Below are 24,874 nucleotides of genomic sequence, written 5' to 3' on the forward strand. Positions count from 1 at the left end.
GAGCTGTGAGCTGTACGAGTCCACGCTGGTGGTGGAAGGCGTGCTCGGGGAGAAGCCGTGCACCCTGCGGCTCCGGGGCCGCGGCTCATATGACGAGAGACATGCTTCACCCCAGCACCAGCTCTGAGGCTCTGCCCTCAGCCCCCAGCCCCGGAAATAAACGTGGCCTGGAGCTCTGGAGCAGTTTACTGGGCATGGGCCTCTGCTGGGGAACCTCTGAACGGCTCCTGGGATGGAGGGACCCCTCCAGGCCTGCGCCTTGTCCTCAGGGCTTATCTGAGGGTGGGTCCGCCAGGCGGAGACCAGGGCACTTAGTGTTCAGATGGAGCAGAGGCAGGACCAGCCTAGTGAGAACTGGCCCTGCGGAAGAACCACAGGCACTGAGGTGAGACCGCGCGTTTACTGTGTCTGCGGCACTCCCCCTCCACAGCGTCTGCCCCCAGGGACCACATGGCGGCCTTGTGGGCTGGGTGTGTCTCCGCACCCGCCCCTGTGCTGGGGCATCTGTTCGTGTTTTGTGTGCTCACAGCAGCTCAGGTGTCTTGACTTGCTATCCCTCCCGTGGTGTGGCACTGCTGCGGGAGCCGCACCTCTGCCCTGGCCGCCGTCAGTTTCCGGGGTATTCAAAGACAGCGGCGGCTCCCATGCCAGTCCCGATGCACATGGACACCACCCCGTAGGCCCTGGGGAAGGAGACACACAGGTGGGGTGGAGGCTCGGCCACCAAGCTCTCGCCGGGAAGGCTGAGCTGGGTGCACCAGGGCCCAGAGGACGCCAGACCTCAGGGCGTGTGGGCCCCAGCCTGCCCCCCAGGCGCGCACACAGGGTGACAGATGCCTACTGCAGGCCAGGATCCCCCGTCTCCTCAGCTTGGAGCATGTGGGGGTACGTACACCTCCCCCTGACGCCCCCACGGGGCCAGCCTCACCTCTTCCCGCGGCGCTTCAGCTCGTTGAGCAGCGTGATGACCTGTCGAGCCCCCGTGCAGCCCAGCGGGTGGCCCAAGGCCACTGCACCCCCCAGAGGGTTCACCTTCTCAAGGGGGAGTTTCAGCTTCTCCACACAGAACACAGCCTGGGGGGAGGTGCAGCATCAGCTGTGGACCCCTCTCTGGTCCCCTTTGCCCCTCGCCCCCTGGCTCCAACTGGGGGCCCCAGGCCACAAAGGCTCACCTGACTAGCAAAGGCCTCGTTGATCTCAAAGATGTCCACGTCATCCACGGTCAGCCCTGCAGGCCCGGGGAAAAGACCTGAGCTGACCCAGCGGCCCCCTTAGTGGGATCCTCAGTCTCCCCAGGGGCCCTGCCCCATCCATGGCCTGTAGGCTGCCTGCTATGTCTGCCTTTCTTCAAGATGGGTGCGTGGAACCTGGCTGGGGGTCGGGGTGCTGGTCTTCACCCCCCTTCACTCTGCAGCACCCACAGGACCACCAGGCTCCTGTCCCCCACCTGCCTCAGGCAGCAACAGCACGAGAAGCAGGAGTTGGATCTCAATCTTGGGGGTGAAGGAGCCGTCTTACCTGCTTTCTGCAAAGCCACAGGGATGGCGTAGGCAGGGCCAATGCCCATGATGTCAGGTGGAACCCCGACCACTGCATAGGACCTCAGGACCCCAAGGATGGGAAGGCCCAACTCTTCTGCCTTGGACCTCCTGGCCAGCAGAATGGCAGCAGCCCCATCACTCACCTGGCTAGAGTTTCCTGGAGGCAAAGCACAGGGTTAGGGGGGCCTGGGGGCCATGCTGAGGTGGTCCACACCTTCCCCATCCACCCTGCCTGGTGGCTCCAGCACCCAGAGGAGAACACCCAGCGTGGAGCAGCCCCGTCTCACCAGCCGTGGTAGAGCCCCCGTCCTTAAAGGCGGGCTTCAGCTTGGCCAGGCCCTCCATGGTGGTGTTGGGGCGGATGCCCTCGTCCTGGGCCACGGTGATGCTTTGCTCTGTGCCCTTGTCGTCACGGACCGTGGTGGTGACAGGCACGATCTCGGCCTGGAAACAGCCCTGTCTCTGGGCTTTGGCTGCCCTGCCAGCACCGTGGACAGCCAGGCTCAGGCTCACATGGGGTTACTTTCCTTCCTGGGGTCCCTCCCTGACGCCCCCACCCGCTGCCCTTTGGGACAGATGTGCAAGCTCAGGCTGCTAAGTGCAGGAACACACTTGCCTAGGGGAGCATGGAGAGGGCCTGGTGTGGCCCCCTACTACCCAAGGAGGGGGAGCCCAGGCGTCACAGGCCTTTCTGGCCATCAGCCTTACCAGATCCTCCAAGGGGGAGGTTTGAGCAGGGGGCTCCCCTCTGAGCCTTTCACCCAAGAGGGATTAAGCCAACCTGAGGCTGGAGTCCCAGGAATATTCGTGCTGGCTTCCGTGGACTTTCCGTTCCCTCCCACCAGCCCAATCCCATCTGTTTCCTGTTTCCACATATTTATAATGACATAGGACTTCCCTGTGGTCCAGCTGCTACAACTCCGTGCTCCCACTGCAGGGGGCCCAGGTTCGATCCCTGGTCAGTACATCCCACACACCACAACTGAAAGCCAGCACAGCCAAATAAATATTTTAAAAATAATAAAAATGACATACACTAAACTACTGGAGGAACCTTAGAATTTAAACAGTGTAAAAGCATAAGGCATTTTAGGGTGATTGTTGCAATCATATGCAAAGGCCCAGCAGCATTCCCAGGGGAAGAAGCCACAGCTTTTACCCGACTCTCTAGTGAGAGTTTGAACCCAAGTGGCTAAGAACCACTGCCTCAGAGAGGCCCACCTGGCTGGAGACCACTCCCTCCACAGCCACGTACAGGCGGAAAGACACTTGGTAAGACTATAATGGGACGTAGCGCTAAGTGCGCGGTGGCGCCATCCCTGGCCCACCTCCCTGCCTGGGGGGAGGCTTAGAAACCACTTGCTGCCCAGCAGTAGCCTAGGGCGGCTCCATCTGACACCACCTGTGTGCTAAGTTGCTTCAGTCGTGTCTGACTCTGCAAGCGCACGGACTGTAGCCTGCTGGGCTCCTCTGTCCATAGAATTCTCTAGGCAGGAATACTGGAGAAGGTTGCCATTTTCTCCTCCAGGGGATCTTCCTGACCCAGGGATCGAACCGGTGTCTCATGTCTCCTGCATTGGCAGGCAGGTCCTTTACCACTAGCGCCACCTGGGAAGCCCACTTAGAACAGCCTCAAAAGCTCTTTCTCCAGCCCTTTCAGCATCTCACCCCAGACAGCACTCACTTTTGCTGGGAAGCCAGTGCAAAGGTATCCTGCTTCTCCCGCGAAATGCCAAACTGCTCAGCCACATTCTCTGAGGTTATCCTAGAACACAGACGGGGAACACTGAGTCTGTGTGGGGCCTGGGGCTGCAGATGGGGCGGGGAAACCTGTGTCTCAGTGACACCAGGCGCACAGGCAGGAGTCACCGTAGTTGGGACTTTAAGCGTGTACACCAGAGACCAGCACACAGGAGGGCCTGGGTGTGGTGCCAACTGGCCTGGCCAGCTTCTCCTGCACCTCAAGGGAAACTGCTTTCCTGTGAGGAGACGAGGACTCCCAGGTCCCCATGGGAGGCCACAGCCAGCTTTCTGCTCCCCGGAGCTGCAGCCTCCCCCCACAGGCCAGTGCCACAGCAGGGCCTCTGGCCCAGGCTTCTGGCTTTCCAGGCTTCCCTCAGAGAGGCTTCCCTCAGAGAGGCTTCCCTCAGAGATGGTCCCCGGCTGTGGAGGCAGCCGCGCATCCCCTCACACGTCCTGTGGAGCCAGGACTCCCTGCCCACGGCCGCAGGGTGGCACTGGCTGCAGTGCTCAGCGGCTCTGCAACTATGGCGCCTCTGACGCCACCATCAGGGCCCAGTGCCCTCACCGGCATGGCTGGTGTGCAAATGCCTCCCGCTTCCTCAACTTGAGGCCAAGGTTTTGAGGTGCAGCTGCCATCAGGCCTTGTGTGACTGAGCCCCTTAGAGTGGGGGTGATAGTCTGGGCCATGCTTGGAAACCCAGGGGCACAAATGCACTGGGGGCTTCAGGAAGTCCCATCCCCAGAGGCCCTTCAGAGCAAGCCAGGCCAGAGGCTGGGGGGCCACAAGGGGATCCAAGCTCCTGAAGCCCTGCTCCAGGCCAGGCAGGGAGCTGAGGCAGGTACTCACCCCATAGGAATCAGGCAGTCTCTAGCCTTCTCCTTCTCCACCAGGCGTGAAGTAATATTTCCAGGGTTCCCTCTGTCAGCTAGGGACATGGACTCCACCCTGAGGAGAAGGAGGTGATTAGCAGGCTCCCCACAGACAGCTGGGTGCCGGCAAGCACTGGGAAATAGCCAGGGAGCCCCGGGCCAGCCAGGCAGAGCTGGGGGTGCAGGGCTGCTGAGCCCCGCCTCCACCCCGACCCCCAGACCACCGCACAGTCCACGTGCCTGGGCAGGGCCTCACTTCCCTAAGACAATTGCTCCGTCAGCCAGTGGCAGTTCCCAAGGAAAGCGGCCTAGCGTTGGCCACAGTGGGGAAAACACGTCTAACGAGCCCAGGCCCTGACCTCAGGGGCCACAGATCCAGAAGAGAGAAGAGACCAATATTCTAAAAGCCGCATGTCAAAGAGCAAGCTGACTTGTGTGGACGAGGAGGTGCCAGGAGCCGAGGGGAAAGCTGAGATCTCAAGTTAGTGTGGTCACAAAGGGCTTCCAGGAGGTGGCAGAATATAAGGCTTCAAAGGGTGGTAACATAACTTTGCATGGTTTTCATGCGCCCAGCACTATTTGAAAAATCCTCCCAAGTATTAAGAGTGCTGTGAGCAATGCCAGGCCCAGAGAAGCTGAGTTAACTTGTCAGTGGGGACCAAATTTAGGTAGTCAGGCTCCAGAGCCCACTGCCACTTACAATATCCTGAGCCACTCGTCATGAGCAAAGTCTGAGGACCAGTCAACCTGTGACACGGGGGACTGTCCTGGCCCAAACCCTCAAACACTGTAATTTGGTCTTTCACGTGCTTGGGGACTCAAACTCCCCGTCAAACCCATGAAGGCTCCAACCTTCTCCTCAGTCCACACACACCCCCATCCATCGTCCAGTGGGAGAGCGAGAAGCCCGGGGACAGCCTGGTCAGTGGCCTTTGCCCCACCAAAGTCCCTGAGATGTGGTCTCTAGGTTTGCTGACACGGGCAGTACAGCCAGTGCCAACTGGCACAGCTCCAAGATGGCCCAGCAGGGCTCCGATGAAGAAATGCTCTGGAGAGGAACTGAGAGGCAGAGGGAGTGGGTCAGTATCCTGGGGCTGCTGGCCCCTCAAGCCTGCCGAAGCCCTGAAGGGGCCTGTGCTCCCAGCACCAGATGCCACCTCAGCCTCCCCTCCCTGGAGTGCTGCCCAGTACACGTGGGGCTCCGTGGGCTGCAGCTGAAGGAGTCACAGCTGACAGGGACCAAAGCACCACAGATCTGACCGTGTCCCTCAGAGCCCAGGAGGCAGTGGAAGTTTCCACCTTGGACAGGGCGAGGGGGCAGACAGCCTGTTAAATGAACAAACTAGTTCTAGAGCAGGCAGCTGTCCTGGGCTTTTGGGAACCAAAACTGCTTTTTCCATTTTCAGCAACCATCATGAATCAACAAGGGTTGCCACAGATGGGAACCCAGTACTGTGTCTTCTCAAAATGCTTGCCCACATCTCCAGCCTGACAGATTTCCAAGAAAAGAAAGCTCTTCAAAGCCAGTTTCCCCTGGTGTTGAGAGGTGTGAGCGGTTCCCAAACAGCCAGAGCTGGGGGCTGATTCTAAGCAGAATTTGTAGGAACCAACTGGCAGCCAGCTGCCTGAAAGGGCTGGAGGGAGAAGCATGAACTCATAGCCTCCGAGAATTCAGGAGAGAACATTAGTTTCATTGTTGCAAGTTAGTTTATAAGCTCCCGCAGAAAGAAATTCTTACCCACAAGCCATGCCAATGTCATAAGACCCATTTCTGATGCCACCTGCAACAAAAGCATTTTATAAACATCTTTCCCCAGAGTCCATCTGTCTTGGGAACGGGGGAGCCTCTTCCCCACCTGGTCTCTAAGGGGGAACTCAGCCCCAGCCTCCGAGATGGAGAGCCAGGAATGCTCAGAAAAGGCTTGGGGGCTGCAGTGGGGGGCTCTCTTCCATGCTTTCTGTGGGTACAGTCCTCTCAGAAATTACTACTTGCCCTGCAGGCAAGGACTCTGCTGACCCAAACCCATGGAGCCAGGACTAAGGCCAGGTTGTAGCCACGGGTGCCTACCCAGTCACAACTTACCAGCTATGCTGGCCACCGCCTGGAGCCCCGACGAACACTGCCTATTGACAGCTGACAAAGGCACAGTCTCCGGAATGTCACTGAAACAGAAAGCAAGAAAGTCAGCCCCTCTCTCTCTGCCCAGCGCTCAGGGAAAGCAGGCCCGGGCTCCTGGCCAGCCTGACTGCCCCTTTGTAGGGGAGTTGGGGGGAGGTCGGACAGAAAGACCAGGGGAACAAACAGGCAGCCCTGCCCGCACTCCAGGTGATTCACACTGGGCAAACCCATCTCTGCAGGCACTTGTGCCCCAGGCCCCGCAAGCACATGCCCTTCCATCCAGTGATTCTCCTCAGCCAAGGCCAAGCTCGGCCCAGAGGCAAGAGAAGGCTGGCTGGGTCTTGTCTTGGCTTTGAAGGTTCAAAAGTGAAACTGTACAACCCTCTTTCTCCTAGAGCCAGGGTCTCCAGCCCTCAGACCATGGGTGAGTACCGGTCCTTGGCCTGTTAGGAATTGGGCACCGCAGGAGGCGGGTGGCAGCTGGTGGCCATGCCCATCGCCTGCACTAGTGCCTGAGCTCCGCCTCCTGCCAGATCAGCCGCAGCCTTAGATTCTCATAGGAGCTCAAACCCTTCTGTGCATGAGCATTCAGGGGATCTAGGCTATGCGCACCTTCTAAGAATCTAATGGCTGACAATCTGAGGTGGAGCGAGTCAGTGAGGTTAGGGTGGGGAGTGGCTGCAAATACACATCTGTCATTAGCAGAGAGGTCTGACCACACACGGACCATAACAAATCAGCTGCAGATTCATATCAGAGCCCTATCAGTGAGTGGCAAGCGACAGTTAAGCCATATCTGGTGGCAGGCTTTAAGTCAGAATCTGACACTTCAGTCCACCTGTGGCTCGCCCATTATTTTATTGACCACTTCCGTCTGGGCCTCTTTCCCACACTATGCACCTGTCTCAGTTTTCATAAGCCCACAAACTAACCCTAGCCAAAATGAGTAGAAAGCAAACGTCGCTGGAGAGCTTCTTAAAAGGTGAGAAGACCCAATGATGAGAGAGCAGAAGATGCTTAAGACTGCCGACAAAAACGAAAGCTGCATTTAAAAGAAAATACCAAGAGCCCTAATTAAATTATGGGTTCATTACAACAAGTGACTCACAGTTTCCAAGCGTGCTTTGTAACTGTGGTGACCAGCCATCCAACAAAGCTAAAAAACCTTCAAAACTGCTTTTCCACATGGAGACCGAGCACCCTGCATTAAAAGCCAAGCCTTTGGGACTCCCCTGGTGGTACAGTGGGTAGGAATCCGCCTGACAATGCAGGGCACACAGGTTTGATCCCTGGTCCAGCAATATTCCACATGCCTCAGAGCAGCGAAGCCCGTGCGCCACAACTACTGAGGCCCATGTGCCCGGAGCCCCTGTTCCACGACAGAGTAGACCCCGTTCGCCACAACTTGCGAAAGCCTGGGTGCAACAACGAAGATCCAGCGCAACCAACATTACAGACAGACAGGCAAGCCTTTGGCATTTTTACAAAGAAAAAACTCAAAACATGAAGAACAGAAGCAATTGCTGAAGGCTACCACTCACTTCATCAAACAGACCTATACTGAGAGCATCATTCATAGTGGCTAACCTTACAGCTAAAGTTAAGAAGGCCTGCTCTACTGGTAGAGTTGATCCTGCCTGACATCTGTTGTGAACTTTTAGAGGAGAGGCTGCAGTTTAAATGGTGGCACGTGTTCCTCTTTCAGACAGCACCATAACTAGACAAACTGATGAGAAGATTAATAGCAGCAGATGTTGTGCTGTGTGCCGTGCTTAGTCGCTCAGTCGTGTCTGCCTATTTGCAAACCCACGGACTGCAGCCCGCCAGGCTCCTCTATCCATGGGATTCTCCAGGCAAGAATACTAGAGTGGGTTGCCATGCCCTCCTGCAGGGGACTCTTCCCAACCCAGGGATCAAACCCAGGTCTCCCACATTGCAGGTGGATTCTGTACCATCTGAGCCACCAGGAGAGCCCAACACAGTTGTTAAAGAGGATAAATGACTCCCCGAGGTACACAGACCAGGTTGGTGAGTCTATCGACTTTGACCACAAGGCAACAGAGCTTGTCTGTGCAATCTGTTTTTTAGGAGGATGTGTATGCAGATATGTTATGTGCCCTTTCGTTGCCAATCACACTACAGTTGCAGAACGATTCAAATCTTTGATTACATACCAGGAAAACTGAACTGGTCTTTTTGTGTCATGCATGAATGGAGCAGCTGCCATGACTGGATGGCTTTCTGGTTTCACTACTCAAGTCAAAGAGGTAGCTTCTGAATGTGAGTCTACACACCACATCCTCCATAGGGAAATGCTGGCTATGTGAAAAAGTCACCTGAACTTAGCAGTGTTCTGAGACGGGATTACAGTTATCAGCCACATTAAAGCGCTTGCCACAACTCATGTCTGTGCACAGAACTCTCTGAGGAGATGGACTCGGAGCACACGCATCTTACACACAAGATCCCTGGCCAGAGTTACAAGAGCCGCTCCAGAGATTTCTTTTAGGAAAAGTCACCACATTTCAGTGACGCAGAGTGGATCACAAAACTTGCCTACTTTGAGTGACATACTTAACCTACTCAACGAATTCAATCTGTCATTTTAGGGTAGAATGACAACTGTGTTCAAGTTGGCAGATAAAGTGGCTGCATTCACAGCCAAACTGGAGTTACGTGGGCAATGGGTGAACATTGGGATTTTTCAACCATTAGCAGAAATTTTGAAACAGACTGAGCCAGCACCTTCCTTCTCCCAGCTGTTGCAGGATCACCTATCTCAGCTTTCAAGAGAGTCTGAGCATTACTTCCCAACCACAAAAGACCCCCGAACTGGGAAGGAATGGATCCACAACCCATTTGTGAATAAGCCAGGGAAATTGACTTTGGCTGTGCTAGAAGAGGATCACCTGCTTTAGACTGAAAATGATGGTGGCCTTAAAAGTCATGTTTCAGACAATTTCAAATCTCCACACTTTCTGGATTCAAATCAAGGCAGAATATCCTGAGATTTCCACCAAAGCACTGAAAAACCTGCTTCCATTTCCAATATCTAATCTTTATGAGGCAGGGTTTTCTGCAGTGACAGCAACCTACATGAGATTATGGAGTAGACCGGACAGAAGCAACACACGCTTTTCACACCACCCCCAGATGGGACTGTCTAGCTGTAAGAAAACAAGCTCAGGGCTCCCACTGACTCTGCATTATGGTGAGTTGTATAATGGTCTCATTATACATCACAGTGTAATGATAATAGAAATAGTGTGTACTGTAAATTTAATGTGCTTGAATGATCCTGAAACCATCCCCCCATACACCAGTTCGTGGAAAAACTGGCCTCCACAAAACTGATCCCTGGTGCCGAAAGGATTGGAGACTGCTGCCCTAAAGAACAGAGAATACGCCTGTGGCCAGGACAGAGAACCAGTGCAAAAGAAATGTCTACAGTATGACAGAGGCCTCACAGGCCCAGGAAAAGAGGCTCCACATCGCTAATTATTAGAGAAATGCAAGTCAGAAGTATAACGAGGTATCACTTCACACCAGTCAGAATGGCCATCGTTTAAAAGTCTACAAATAAATACCACAGAGGGTGGACAGAAAAGGAACCCTCCTACAATGTTGGTGGGAATGTAAGCTGGTGTAGCTACTATGGAAAACAGTATGGACGTGCCTCAAAAAGCTAAAAATAGAGTTGCCATCTGATCCAAGAATCCCGCTCCTTGGTGCACATCCAGACAAAACTCGAATTCAAAAAGACACGTGGATGAGAGGCAAGATAGATCCCCCACATACCCAGGTAGGAAAAAAGAAAGAAGGGAAAAGGAAGAGGAAGTGGGATGGAACCTACACACCTGAGGGTGAAGCTGAAGAAGAGAAGGTTCCTGCATGTGGGGAAGCCCCCTCAATGGCAGGGAGATCAGCTGGGCAGAAGGGGATCTTCGGAAACTCGGAGGAGAACACAGCAACCGGCAGGCAGGACGGAGAGACCTGCACAGATGGTCTGACCCAGCCCTCTGCGCCCCAGCCTGAGACACGTGTCCACTGGTGCACACGGGCTGGGTGTGGAAAGCAGACCTAGGGAGAGGACTGCCGTTGGCTGCCATGAGACAGCCTGAGGTGGTGGGAGTGAGGAGCTCTGCAACTGAGAACGCTCACGGAGGAAACTGGGACCACTGTACAAGCGAAGCCCCACTGCTGAGTGATGTGCAAAGGGTGGGGCCACCATTGAGCCTTTCTCCCAAGTGACGACCCTACCTTCCTAGACACCTGGAAGGGCTCCAGCCAGGACAGGCTCTCAGGCCCCTCCCTGCCGGAGTGGGCTCACGTGCTCTGGGGCAGACTTGGGAGCAGGGACCAGAGGGTGACCCACATGCAGAGGTGGGGCTGAAACCACAGCTGAGCCTCAGAGGCTGTGCAACTAAGGAAGAAGAGCTGCAATCTCTCCTCCCAGCGGCATGAACAGCAGATTTACACCCCACGATGGGATTATTTAACTTATATGCAGAATACATCATGTGAAATGCCAGGCTAGACGAAGCTCAAGCTGGAATCAAGACTGCCGGGAGAAATATCAATAACTTCAGATACACAGATGACACCACCCTTATTGCAGAAAGCAAAGAGGAACTAAAGAGCCTCGTGATGAAGGTGAAAGAGGACAGTGAAAAAGCTGGCCTAAAACTCAACATTTAAAAAAATAAGATCATGGCATTCAAACCCATCACTTCATGGCAAATAGGGGAAAAAATGGAAACAGTGACAGACTTTATTTTCTTGGGCTCCGATATCACTACAGACAGTGACGGCAGCCATGAAATTAAAAGACACCTGTTGTTCCTTGGAAGCAAAGCCTAGACAACATATTAAAAAGCAGAGACATCACTCTGTTGACAAAGATCCATATAATCAAAGCTATAGTTTTCCCAGTAGTCATGTACAGATGTGAGAACTGGACTACAAAGAAGGCTGGGGACCAAAGAATTGATGCTTGTAAACTGTGGTACTGGAGATGACTCTTGAGAGAGTCTCTTGGACAACAAAGAGATTAAACCAGTCAATCCTAAAGGAAATCAACCCTGAATATTCATTAGAAGGACTGATGCTGAAGATGAAGCTCCAATACTTTGGCCACCTGATGGGAAGAGCAGACTCATTGGAAAAGACCGTGATGCTGGGAAAGATTGAAGGCAGGAGGAGAAGAGGGTGACAGAGGATGAGATGGCATCACCAAGTCAATGGACATGAGTTTGAGCAAACTCCGGGAGATAGCGGAGGACAGGAAAGCCTGGTGTGGTGCAGTCCATGGGGTCGCAGAGCTGGACACGACTGAGAGACTGAACAACAATGGGCTTTGTGAACTCAGTGCCTGCAGAACATCTCCTGCAGCCCAGACAGGTCTAGCTTTTGCAGCTGAGAACTTTGTGGACACGCACATGCTGAGGTGGGGCCAGGGCAGAGTCTGAGCTGCTCCATAGCACCCCCAGGCAGTCCAGATCCATAATTACTGCAACCTGGGCCCTGACTTCAGTGGATGGATGCTGGTGGCCTGGTGAAAACAACACTGGAGAGACACCAGGGCCAACTGTGGCATTCCCACACTTACGATGGGGCTGAGAGACGTGCCAATGGCGTCATCTGAGAGCTCGCGCACGGGTGAAAGGTGACAGCAGAGCACACCCACGGTGAACAGCTCCGGAACAGGATACCCAGTGGTTTCTCTCTGAGGGGGGTGCTCCAACCCCGCTGCCTCATACCGCATATCACACACACAGTTAAGGAAGGGATCTGAGGGCCTCTACTCCAACACCTAGGGAGCAGACCGCGCCCTGACAGGCCGGTGCAACCACAGAGCAGAGAGGAGGCCCTGATCAATACCCAGCACAGGCTCTGCTCACTGCATCAGTCACACCCCCTGTCAGAGGGGACAGCACCAGCACACACTGAGGAAAGAGGTGGCAGACATACTATAAAGAGAGTTCTCGCACCAACAAATATTAAACACACGCAGACTACACAGGATGTTCCCACATAAAAAGAGCCCTCCAAGACAGTCTGCGGGGCTGGCCTTAGAAGGAAGAACCCCCAGATCATTTAGCCTTGAAGGCCAGCAGGGCTTGAGGGCAGGAGCTCCACAGGGCTGGGGGATCAGAGACCCCCTCTCTGAGGGCACACAGCCGGTTTCATGCGCACTGGGCCCAGCTTAAAGCAGCACCTTTACAGGAACCTGGGCGAGGCCCACCTAGTGATCTTAGAGGGTCTCCTGGGGAGGCAAAGGGTGGCTGCAGCTCACCGGCTGAGGTTCAGGACAAGCACAACGATAGTGGAACCTCCAGGGAATATGATTGGTGTGAGCTCTCCTGGAGGCTCCCATTTTGGCACCAAGACCAGGGCCCAGCCAACAACCTGCAGGCTCCACTGCTGGAAAGCCTCAGGCCCAACAACCAACTCTACAGGAACACAGCCCCACCCAGCCATCAGAAGACAGGCTGCCTGGGCTTCCTGGGGGAGCCAGTGATTGGGAATCCGCCTGCCAATGCAGGGGACACGGGTTCCCATCCCTGGTCTGGGAAGATCTCACATGCTGCGGAGCAACTAGAGCTGTGTGCCACAACTACTGAAGCCCAGAGCCTGAGCCGTGCTCCACAGCGAGAGACGCCTGCGCATGCAACTGGAGAGCAGCCCCACTTGCTGAGGACAGAGAAAGCCCACACGCATCAAGGAAGACTCAGCACCCAACACAGCAAAAAATAAAAGAGCAACAAATAACATACAAGGAATCCCCGTAAGGTTATCAGCAGCAACAATGCAGATCAGAAGACAGCAATATATTTAAAGTGATGAAAAGGAAAAACCCACAACCAAGAACACCCAGCAAGGTTTTCATTCAGATCCAACGGAGAAATCAAAAGCTTTAGACAAGCAAAAGCTAAGAGAAGTCAGCACCACAAAACCAGCTAATTCCCTAACAAGAAAATAAAAAAATGGGAAAGCTCTCCAATAAAAGCAAACAAAGAAACAGGAAATCATCCACACACCAATAGGACGGCAAAACCAGCACCCATGACGGTCCAGTGGCTGGAGATCCGCCTTGCAGTGCAGGGGATGTGAGTGCGATCTGTGGTCCACATGCCATGGCGTGACTAGACCCACGCACCCCAGCTATGGAGCCTGAGCACCACGACAAAAAATCCCACTGCCACAACAGGGACCGACACTGCCGAATAAATAAGTTTAAAAAAAATCAGCAATCATGAGAAGAAGAGAGTACAACTGAAGGAAATGGGAACTACATTTGAAATTAAGAACCAGCAACTTAACCTTGTACATATATAGATCGCTGCTGTATCGAAGCCTCATGGGAACTGCAAACCAAAACTACAACAGATTCACACACACAGAAAAAGCAACGCAAACACAACACTAAAGATAGTCATCCAACCACCAGAGAAGAGAAGAGAAGGAAGGAAGACCAACAAAAACAAATCCAAAACAATTACAAAAACGGCAGTAAGGTGGGGGCGTGGAACTTCCCTGGGGTCCAGGGCTTGAGAATTCACCTTCCAATGCAGGGGATGGGGTGTGATCCCTGATCAGGGAACTAGGATCCCACAGGGCAACTGAGCCCATGCACCACAACCAGAGAGAAGCCCTAGTGTGACAATGAAGATGCCATGTGCCAAGACGAAGACCTGATATAGCCAAAAATAAATAAAAAATATTTAAAAAAGAAAACGGCAATAGGAACACACATATGGATAATCACCTCAAATGTAAATGATTCAAATGCTCCAACCAAAAGACACAGACTGGCTGAATGGATACAAAAACGAAACCCACATACATGCTATCTATAAGAGACCCATTTCAGACCCAGGGACACATACAGCCTGAAAGTGAGGGAGTGGAAAAGGATATTCCATGCAAACGGAAATCAAAAGAAAGCTGGAGTAGCAATACTCATATCAGATAAACTAGATTTTTAAGAGCAGACTGTTACAAGAGACAAGGAAAGACAGTATATAATAATCGAGGGATCAATCCAAGAAGACATAACGACAATGTAAATATATATGCACTCAACACAGGAAGACGTCAATGTTTAAAGCAAATGCTAACAGCCATAAAAGTGAAAACTGAGCATGAAAACATGCTCACCTCGGTCACGGCCACTGTGGGAGGCGGGAGGGGCCTGCCAGGGGCTGGGCAGCCTCAGCCGGACCCGACCCTGTGGACAGTCCATCACCAGACTGCACACTGGCACAGAGCTTACCACCTCTCACAGGAGGACAAATCCTCCCTATGATTCCTGAGGGTCCTCTTGACCCGCTTGTGAGAGGCACCGTGGTATAGGCACCGTACCAGAGAGTCTCAGGTTCGAACCTCACCTCCATCAGTGCCACTGCTGTGAAGCCCTGGCCAAGTCACTTAACCTCTCTGAGCCTCATCTGCAGGCTTTCAGGAAACAGAAACTGCTACGGTAGGTCAAGTCGGCCAAAGCACTTCCACCCTCACCCTCCTCCCCATATGGCCCATCCCAAGGCCAGACAGGATATGGAGGGTGCCCTGCCACTCTCGACCCTCAGGACATCACAGCCAGGTTCTCCATTTTACAGCCACGCAGCTGAGGCCCAGAGAGGCAAAGGGACTTGCTGCAAGTCACACAGCCAGTGAATGTGGGATGGAATCAGGACTGACCCCAGATTGGGCAATAATTCTTACATGAAGCCGCAAACAGTTCTTCCACAGAGATTGGTGACACCGCAAGAACAGAATCCTACGTGCAAATCAGAGAGCACTGGGACAGGATGACCAAGGCTGATACAATTCACTGCTAGAGATTCCACAACACTGGTTCCAGCGAGGAGTCTCCTGGCATACGACTGCTAAATAATGGCTTCAAACAAACCAATGGGAGCCACAGACCAGACACTGCGATAAGACAAGATCACCTTTCTCCAGTTGTGGAATGTGGGTTCAGTAACCCTGCACACTCAAAGGCCTTTTTTTACGAAATGTCCTGACACACGCAGAGGTAGAGAGAATACTATAATGAACTCCCACATACGAATCACCCAGCTTCCTCTATTGTCAACACTGGTTAACAGTGCTTCCTTTCTCCCCCTCCCACATCTTTCCCAAGGCTGGAGTGCTTAAAGCAAATCCCAGATGCAGTGTCCTCTCACTAGTAACCCGTTCAACCTGCCAAGCCAACGAACGACATTGTTTTTATATAACTGGCATGCCAGTGTCACACCTAACAAAAAATAACAATAACCCTTAAATAATCTAATATTTAGTCCATGTTCAAGTTTCCCAGATTGTGTCAAAGATGTCTGTTTGCAATTAGAAGAGCGTTCACAAAATTCATTTTGCTCCAAATTCTACAACTATGGCATTTCACATGTTCTACTTCCAAGAAGGGCTGTAGGAGGCACAGAGATAGGAAATGCATCAATACCGCCTCTGAAAAGCTCCAGCTGTGTGCTGAACACAAACTAGCTCACAGTAGGCCCTCAAGATGAGGCCAGGTTCCCTCTTAACCTCTGTACCCAGTCCAGCAGCCCTGGGGAGGGTGGGCCCTACCTGTGTACCATGGAATATTACTCAGCAATGAAAAGGAACAGGCTGCTGACACAACAATCTGAATGAAATCTACAAAGAATTATTCTGAGTGAAAAAAGCCAATTCCAAAAGGTTACAATTGGTGTGGTTCCCTTTATATACCTTTCTTGAAATAAAATTACAGAAATAGAGATTAGTGGTTGCCAGGGATCAGGGAGCAGAGGAGTGAGAAGGAAAGTGGGTGTGGCTATAAGACAGGCCTTGTGGTAGTGGAAATGTTCTGTAATTTGATGGTATCAATGTCAATATCATGGTTGGGAAATTGTACAATAGTTTTTCAAGATGTTCCGTCTGGGTGAAACTGGGGAAAAAGTACGCGAGGGTCTCTGTATTCTTTCTTAGAACTGCATGTGATTATCTAAATATACTGTCTCAAAATAAAAAGTTTAATTTTAAGAAAAAAGGGGAAATCGACAGTAATACAATAATAGTAGGGGACTTTAACACCCACTTACACCAATGGGACAGATGACCCCGATAGAAAATCAGTAAGGAAACATATTAAACCAGATGGACTTAATTGATATTTATAGAGCATTCCATCCAAAAACAGCAGAATATACTTTATTCTCCAGTGCACATGGAACATTCTCTAAGGCAGATCACATCTGGGGCCACGAATCACGCCTTGGTAAATTTAAGAAAACTGAAAACATATCAAGCATCTTTTCCAGCTACAAGGCTATGATATTAGAAATCAATTACAGGGAAAAACTGTGAAAAACACAAACACATGCAGGCTAAACAACATGTTACTAAACAACCAACAGATAACTAAGGAGATCAAGGAGCAAATTTTAAAAGTACCTAGAAACAAAGGACAAAACAGCAATCCAAAACCCATGCAGTGCAGCAAAGGCACTCAAAAGAGGAAACTTTACAGTGATTATCTCAGAAAACAAGAAAAATCCCCAATAAACAACCTAACCTTATGCCTAAAGCACCCAGAGAAAGAAAAGCAAATAAAACACAAACTTAGTAGAAGGAAAGAAATCATAAACATCAGAGGAGAAATAGAGACGAAGAAAACAATATGAAAGATCAATGAGAGTAGCAGCTGGTTCTTTAAAGATAAACAAAATTGACAAAATTGATAAATCTTTAGCTAGACTCATCAGAAAAAAGGAGCGGGCTCAAATCAATAAAATGAGAAATGAAAAAAGTTACAACTGATGTCAAAGAAATACAAAAGATCATAAGAGACTACTACAAGCAATTATATACCAATAAAATGGACAACCTAGAAGAAATGGACAAATTCTTAGAAAGGTACTACCTTACAGTTGAACCAGGGAGAAATGAGAAATTCAAACAGACCAATTACAAGTACTGAAATTGAAACTGTGATTTAAAAACTTCCAACAAACAGAAGTGAATTCTTCACAGGTGAATTCTATCAAACATTAAGAGCTAGCACCGATCCTTCTGAAACTCTTACAAAAAACTACAGAGGAAGGAACACTCCCAAGTTTATTCTATGAGACCACCATCACCCTGATACTAAAACCAGACAAATACCAACAAAAAAAAAGAAAATTACAGGAATTCCCTGGTGGTCCAGTGGTTAAAAATCAATCCACCTGCCAATGCAGGGGACACGGGCTCGATCCCTGGTTCAGGAAGATTCTGCATGCAGTGGGGCAACTAAGCCCATGGGCCACACCTACTGAGCCCTCTCTCTGGAATCTCCAAGTCACAACCACTGAAGCCACCACAGTGAGAAGCCCACGCACCGTGATGAAGAGCAGCTCCTGCTCACTACAACCACGGACAATCCTGCACGCAGCAATGAAGGCACAGCGCAGCCAAAACTAAAATTCTTTAAAAATGAATTATTTATCTTTAAATTTCTTAATTTATTTTTGGCTGTGCTGGGTCTCTGTTGCTGCGCGGGGGCTTTTTCTGGCTGCAGCACGCAGCTTCTCACTGCCATGGCTTCTCTTGTTGCAGAGCACTGGCTCTAGACACGTGGGCTCAGCACTTGCAGCATTCAGCTTAGTTCCTCCGCAGCATATGGAATCCTCCCAAATCAGGGATTGAACCTGTGTCCCCTACACTGGTGGCAGATTCTTAACCACTGGACCAGCAGGTAAGTCCAATAATAAATAAATGTTTTTAAAAAGAATAAACTGGAGAGAGAGACTATTTAAAGAAAAAAGGAAAGAAAATTACACGCTAACATCACTGATGAACACAAAATCCTCAACAAAAAAATCCTCAACAAAATACTAGCAAACCGAATCCACCAACACATTAAAAGGATCATAAATTCATGATCAAATGGAATTTATCCTAGGGATGCAAAGGATTCTTCAATATATGCAAATCAATGTGATACACCACATTAACAATCTAAAGAATAAAAACCATTATGATCATCTTGATAGATCCAAAAAAAGCTTTTGAGAAAATTTAACATCCATTTATGATAATAACTCTCCAAAAAGTAGGCTTGGGGGAACCTACTTCAACATAATAAAGGCCATATACGACAAACCCACAGCTAACATCATTCTCAACAGTGAAAAACTGAATGAATTTTCTCTAAGATCAGGAACAAAATAAGTAGCTCACTCTTGCCACTTTTATTCAACATAGTTTTGGAAGTTCTAGCCACGTAATCACAGAAGAAAAAGAAATAAAAGAATCCAAGTTGGAAAAGAAGAAGTAAAACTATCACTGTTTGTAGATGACTTGATACTATACACAGAAAATCCTGAATACTCTACCGGAAAACTACTAGAGCTCATCAATGAATCAGTAATTATGCAGGATACATAATTAATACACAGAAATCTCTTGCATTCCTATACATTAACAATGAAAAATCAGAAAGAGAAATTAAGGAAATAATCCCATATACCATCACATCAAAAAGAATAAAATACCTAGGATTAAAATTACCGAAGAAGGCAAAAGACCTATACTGTACTTACAAAACTATGAGATGCTGATGAAAGAAATTAAAGATAGCACAGACAGAAGAGAGATATACTATGTTTTTGGATTAGAAAACTCAATATTATCAAAATGACTATACTACCCAAAGCAATCTACATATTCAATGCAATCTCTGTCAAATTACCAATGGCATTTTTCACAAATTAGGAAAAAAAAATGACGATTTGTACGAAAATACAAAAGATCCTGAATAGCCAAAGCAATCTTGAGGAAGAGAAACGAACCTGGGCCCAGTGCAGGGGTCCTCGGTGCGATTCCTGGCCAGGGAACTAGATTCCACCTGCCGTGACTGAGAGGCAACTGAAGACCCCACAGGCCACAGCCAAGACCCAGTGCAGCCACACACACAAGCGTGCAGTGGAGCACCGCTACAAATGGTGTTTTTAAAAAACAGAGAAATGGAGCTGGGGAATCAGGCTCCCTGACTTCAGACTACACTACTAAACTATATTAATCAAAACAGTTCTGGTACTGGCACAAAAACAGAAATACACATCAATGGCGCAGGATAGAAAACCCAGAGATAAGCCCACGCACCTATGGTCACCTCATCTATGACAAAGGAGGCAAGGACACAGAATGGAGAAAAGACACTCTTCAACACATGGTTCTTGGAAAACTGAACAGCTCCATGTATTAATAAAAAATGAAATTAGAACTCCCTTTAACACCATACACAAAAATAAATACAAATGGAATAAAGACCTAATTGTAAGGCCAGATGCTACAGAACTCTTAGAGGAAAATATAGCCAGAACACTCTCTGACACAGATCGCAGCAATATCTTTCTTTGATTCACTTCCCAGAGTAGTAAAAATAGAAAAAAAAAAAAAAGAGAGAGAGAGAGACACGAAATTAAACTTAAAAAGCTTTTGCACAGCAAAGGAAACCATAAACAAAATGAAAGACAACCCACAGAATGGCTGAAAATATTTGCAAAGTGACCAATAAGAAATTTATCTTCAAAATACAAAAACAGCTCCATGCAGTTCAATATTAAAAAAAAAAAAAAAAAAAAAACCTAATCAAAAAATGGGCAAAAGATCTAAATAAACATTTCTCCAGAGAAGACATACAGATAGGCAAGAGGCACATGAAAGGCAGCTCAACCTCACTACTTATTAAAGAGTAATGTAAATCAAAACTACAATGAGGCATCATTTCACACTGGTCACAATGGCCATCATCAAAAAGTCTACACAGTAAATGCTGGAGAGGGCATGGAGCAAAGCAAACCCTCCTGCACTGCTGATGGGAATGTAAACTGGTGCAACCACCATGGAAAACAGTATAGTGGTGTCTTTATAAAGCTAACAGTGATCTGGCAATCCCACTCCTGGGCATATATTTGGAGAAAGCCATAACTCAAAAAGATACATGTACTCCAGCCTTGACTGCAGCACTGTTTACATTTAGCCAAGACACGGAGGCTGCCAAAATGTCCATCATCAAAGCAGTGAGTGAAGAGGTGGTACGTATGTACGATGCAATACTGTTCAGCCACGAAAAAGAAAAACTAATCCCATTTGCAGCAGCATGGGCAGACCTAGAGATGATCCACTACGTCAGACAGAGGAAGACAAATGTGTGACACCACTTGTATGTGGGACCTAAAAAATGACACAAATGAACCTACTTACAAAATAGAGACACACTTGGAAAACAACTTTATGGCTACCAAAGGGGAAAGGTGGGGGGAGGGATAAATTAGGGGTTTGGGATTAACATATACACACTACTATATACAAAATAGATACATCATCAAGGACCTACTATATAGCACAGGGAACTTGACTCAATAATCTGTAATAACCTATATGGGAAAAGAATGAATATATTTATATGTATAACTGCATAACTTTGTTGTACACCTGAAACGAGCACAACATTGTAAATCAACTGTACTCCAATATAAAACAAAAAATTAAAATTTAAGAGTCTATATATAACAAATCCTGGCTAGGGCGTGCAGAGAACAGAACCCTCCTACATTGCTTGTGGGAATGTAAATTGGAGCAGCCACCAGGGCAAACAGTATGGAGGGCACTCAAAAAGCTAAAATTAGCCTTGCCGTGTGATTGGGCGATCCAACTCCTGGGCCCACATCCATTCAAAACTATAATTCAAAAAGATACATGCATCCCAGTGTTCACTGCAGCACCATTTACAAGAGCCAAGACATGGGAGCAACGCAAACGTCCATCAGCAGAGGACTGGATAAAGAAAATGCGATAGGTGTATACAGTGGAATATTACTCAGTCATAAAAAGAATGGAATAACGCCACATGCAGCAACACGGATGGACCTGAAGAGAGACTGTCACACTGAGGGAAGTCAGTCAGACAAAGAAGGCCACATACATGATATCGCTTCCACGTGGAATCTAAGATATGACACAAATGAGCTTATCTTCAAAACAGAAATGGACGCCCAGAAAACAGACTTGTGGTGGGGGCGGTGATTAGGGCAAGGATGGCATGGGAGTTCGGGGCTGACAGACCCAAACGATTACATAAAGGTGGATAAACAACAAGGTCCTCCTGTGCAGCACTGGGAACTACAGTCACTATCCCGTGATGAACCATAACGGAGAAGGATATTTTTTTAAAAAGAATGTATATAAACATATGTGTACCTGAATCATTTCGCTACAGTAGAAGTACAACATTGTAAATCAACTATGCTTCAATTTAAAAAAAAAAGAATGTCTAAAATATGAGGCCAGAAACCATCCCTACTCTCAGCCTGTATGCTCCCACCATTCTCTATGGAAAGCCTGTTCCCAGCTGGACAAAGAACCCTGACATGTACTAGGTATTCTAACATCCCTCCTTCGGGTGGGTTCCCCCAGGCTTTCACACGGGTTTCAGCCCTAGAAGCTGGTGGAGCCACCTCTGCCAATGTAATCTGAGCTGGGAACGGGCACAAAGTCCTGCGCAAATCCCGAGACCCATGGACTCAGAACCTCGGGGTGAAACCTGCTGATTCTAGCATGTGACCAGAGTTGGGAACCTTTCGACTAGAGGCCAGGCCAGGCTTTGCTGAGACCTTCTTGGGTGGAGAATGTCCTAGGCACCTGTAGCCTGTTTACCCTTCCCAGGTCCCCTAACACCCTACTGCTTAGGTACTGCCCCTTCACCCAATCCACCCAGTGATCGGTAAACACTGACTCAGTGTGAGGGATGCTGACATGCTTATAATACAGCGCCCGAGAGGACGCCCAACCACACACAGAAAGTGAATTAACTAGCCACATCTACAGCAACAGAGCAAGACAGCAAAGCACATCAAAAGGAAGCGCGTAGCCAGCGACTGGAAAAGAAGCCCTCTTGCTAAGCTTTGGGTGCTCAGGGAAGTCTGGTGAAAACGGTGACACTGGGCAGAGTCTAACTAGCGAGGAGAAGGGCGGCAGGGACAGTACTGCATGGCAGACAGGGTGGCTTAAAGCAGCAGCGGCAGGTAGATAAGACTGGAAGGCAAATCTGGAGGCAGATCAAAGAATCTTTTGAAGTCTAGGCTAAGCACTCTGAATGTCTCCTAGTCTCCACATTCTTTGTCATTTTCCTGTTCCTTCACTAGTTCATGTTCCTATTGTTGCTTATCCATGAAACTGGGATTATAGACCTAAGCGGTTCTTAAATCTACACAGGAAAATAATTTAAAGCTCCTCCCCTATCTTAGGACAAGAGGTAAAGGGCAATTCACCAGGGTACCTTCTGGGTGACCCTTGGGTTCTGGCCCATTCCTAAGTTTCTGTGGATGAGCTCTGCTTTGGAGGCGCCAGCTTGCCCAACTAGCATTTAAAAAGCTCTCTTCAGTGTGCCAACCTGGATATTTACCTGTAAATATCCAGGCAAAGTTCACACTTACAAAAGCCAAAGCAACAAGTTGACTTCAACTTAAGAAAGACTGGGCCACAGTGAACTTTCTGCTCCAGGCCCAAAGGCTGTTTGTCCTGGCTCCGCACTAGTAAACACACTCTCCTTTCAAAGTGGGGGAAAGGTGGCATCCAGAAAAACAGGGTGCTGAGCACCCTGGCTGTGTTCGGGTCTGGAGTCCACCAGACCCTGATCTTCTCCCACCAGCAGGCTGAGTTCTCTGGGGCCGGAGCCCAAGCAAGTCTGAATAGTCAACCCAGAGCAAGAACCAGAAAAGTTTACCTCAGAAACTGGGCGATTCGGGCCATGGTCGCTCCGGCCCCAGGCTGAAGCACGTTTCCTGTGGACAGCAAACCTCCAGTCAGTGCCAGGTGGTGCTCTGGGCACTAAGGCACGGCTGTGACAACCAGAGCGGGGGCATTCCAAATCCTCCTTCAGAACCACTGGAATGTCAAGGTCTGGAGCGGCGTGAGCCAGCTACACAGCAGCGTGTGCTGGTCAGACACTAGATCCAGTCCCTGAGAGGCCCCCGGTGCCCTGCCCAAGCACCCTGCTTTTCCAAATCAGCACACTCTGGGCAGGTCGCCTGCCTTTAAAGGTAACACGGAAAGAAGAATGTAGTGCAAAGCTTGAAGTCGGAGGAGGCAGTCCTGTCAGTTAGGAAAGTGTTTCTGAAAATGCACACCTCCTTGAGTGTCCTCCACCTACTCACACTCCAGGGGTTGAACAGTGATCCCCCACCTAGGGGTAGCACCTCTGTGATGAGACTCTTACCATATAATGTTAGGTTCCAGGCTAAGGTGGGAAGCAGAGGTGGGGGAAAAGATTATACTAAAGGTCAAGAGGCCCTAGATTCAAGTCCAAGCTCTGCTGCAAATCCCCCAGGCACTTTCTCAATTATTAACTGCAAAGCTGGACTTTGATGGTTTTTCGATGCTTCCTCTGTTCTACCCTGGCATAGACAGTACATCAGGATGGGTAGAGAAACCCAGTCTCCTGTCCCTTAGGGTGTTCTCAAACCCTGGCACCAAAACTCTGGCGTGAAAATGTTTGTCCCTTGCGATTCCTACTTCCTATCATACTTAATATGAAGAATGTGCTTGGAGCCGGCACAAAAAGTGCCTGGAAGCAGGGGTGGGAGAGGTGGTGGAGTCTGTAGCCCTAAAGAGACCATTACACTTATCTGCGTGCAGTCCGTCGCCGTTCCCCTCACTGAAGACGCCTGGAAAGCGCCTGAATGGAGGGAGGTGTTTGAGGAGCGCTTTGACGGGATGGGAAGGCGAGGATCGAGCGCAGGGCCAGGGTAGTGCACTCACCCACACAGATATCTCCCAGCTGGGCCGGGCTCAGCTTGACGTCCTGGAGAACCGCGGTCATGACGGCGGAGAGAAGCTCGTCGGGGGTGGTGTCCTACAGCCGAAAGAGCGACCGCTAGGATCCCGAGTCGGGACCCCAGCTACCAAAGCCTCGCCCTCCCCCAAAGGGGCAGAGCGGTCACAGCTCGAGCGCAAAGCCACCACCGACGCCGAAAGGAAACGAACGGAGGAGCCAGACCCCAGCCCACCCCGGGCCTCCATCTCACACCTGGCTCTCGAGCCCAGGTGCCTCACCTTGAAGCCGCCGCGGCCCGACCGGCCAATGGCCGTGCGCCGCCCGTGCACCACCACGACATCCTCTGCGGACGCCCGCCGCGCGCCGCTCCAACACGGGGTGGCCAGCGGCTCCGGGTCCGAAGCGGGCCGGCCCTTCAGGTGACCCAGCACCACCTGCAGCCTCCGCATTGCGCAGCTCGGCGGGGTAAACTCTCAACCAGCCAGGAAGACAGGGCAGCAACCAACAGACCGTGGCTCACGCAGGCGCGGGACCTTACTTCTGACCCACGGATATCTAAGTCCCACCCACAGACCTACTGGTCTGACTGGCCTTTCCCTCTAAAAGTCCCGCCCATCTCCCCGCCTCAGCCAACCTCTGGTTGGCGAGCCTGCCTGAGGTCCCGCTCCAATCCGCAAACCGAGCTTCCCAAAGTTAGATCTCAGAGGGTCTTTTCACTCAAAGCCCCGCCCACAGTAGCCTACGCCTGCCAACCGGGAGGTGGATTTTCTGAAGCCTAATGCAGAAACGCAGACAGGAATC

The 24,874-nt window shown here is 50.1% G+C and overlaps 2 protein-coding genes across 6 annotated transcripts in view; one reads left to right on the forward strand and one right to left on the reverse strand.

Annotated features, from left to right (window-relative positions):
• The window catches only part of DLEC1 (DLEC1 cilia and flagella associated protein), a 92,299-nt gene extending 91,625 nt beyond the window's left edge, over positions 1 to 674 (forward strand). For 4 of the 5 annotated variants that reach the window (XM_086365922.1, XM_086365923.1, XM_086365924.1 and 1 more), the window contains one exon: positions 1 to 172. In XM_086365922.1, coding sequence (XP_086222048.1) covers positions 1 to 127 — 127 coding nt within the window. In that variant the 3' untranslated portion in view covers positions 128 to 172. The other variant, XM_086365927.1, reaches the window with a different exon arrangement.
• Positions 382 to 24,586, reverse strand: ACAA1 (acetyl-CoA acyltransferase 1). Its single transcript, XM_086365928.1, has 12 exons — positions 24,352 to 24,586; positions 24,058 to 24,151; positions 23,024 to 23,081; positions 6,238 to 6,317; positions 5,893 to 5,935; positions 4,132 to 4,230; positions 3,226 to 3,306; positions 1,829 to 2,019; positions 1,519 to 1,698; positions 1,173 to 1,228; positions 929 to 1,074; positions 382 to 683 (listed from the first exon to the last, which is right to left on the reverse strand). The coding sequence occupies exons 1-12, from the start codon at positions 24,520 to 24,522 to the stop codon at positions 608 to 610; spliced, it is 1,275 nt and encodes a 424-aa protein (XP_086222054.1). The 5' UTR covers positions 24,523 to 24,586; the 3' UTR covers positions 382 to 607.
• Between the last annotated feature and the right edge of the window lie 288 nt (positions 24,587 to 24,874).

Source organism: Bos grunniens, chromosome 22, assembly GCF_055505025.1.
Source record: "Bos grunniens cultivar Pamir isolate PY7600 chromosome 22, Bosgru_T2T1.0, whole genome shotgun sequence".
Taxonomy (NCBI): domain Eukaryota; kingdom Metazoa; phylum Chordata; class Mammalia; order Artiodactyla; family Bovidae; genus Bos; species Bos grunniens.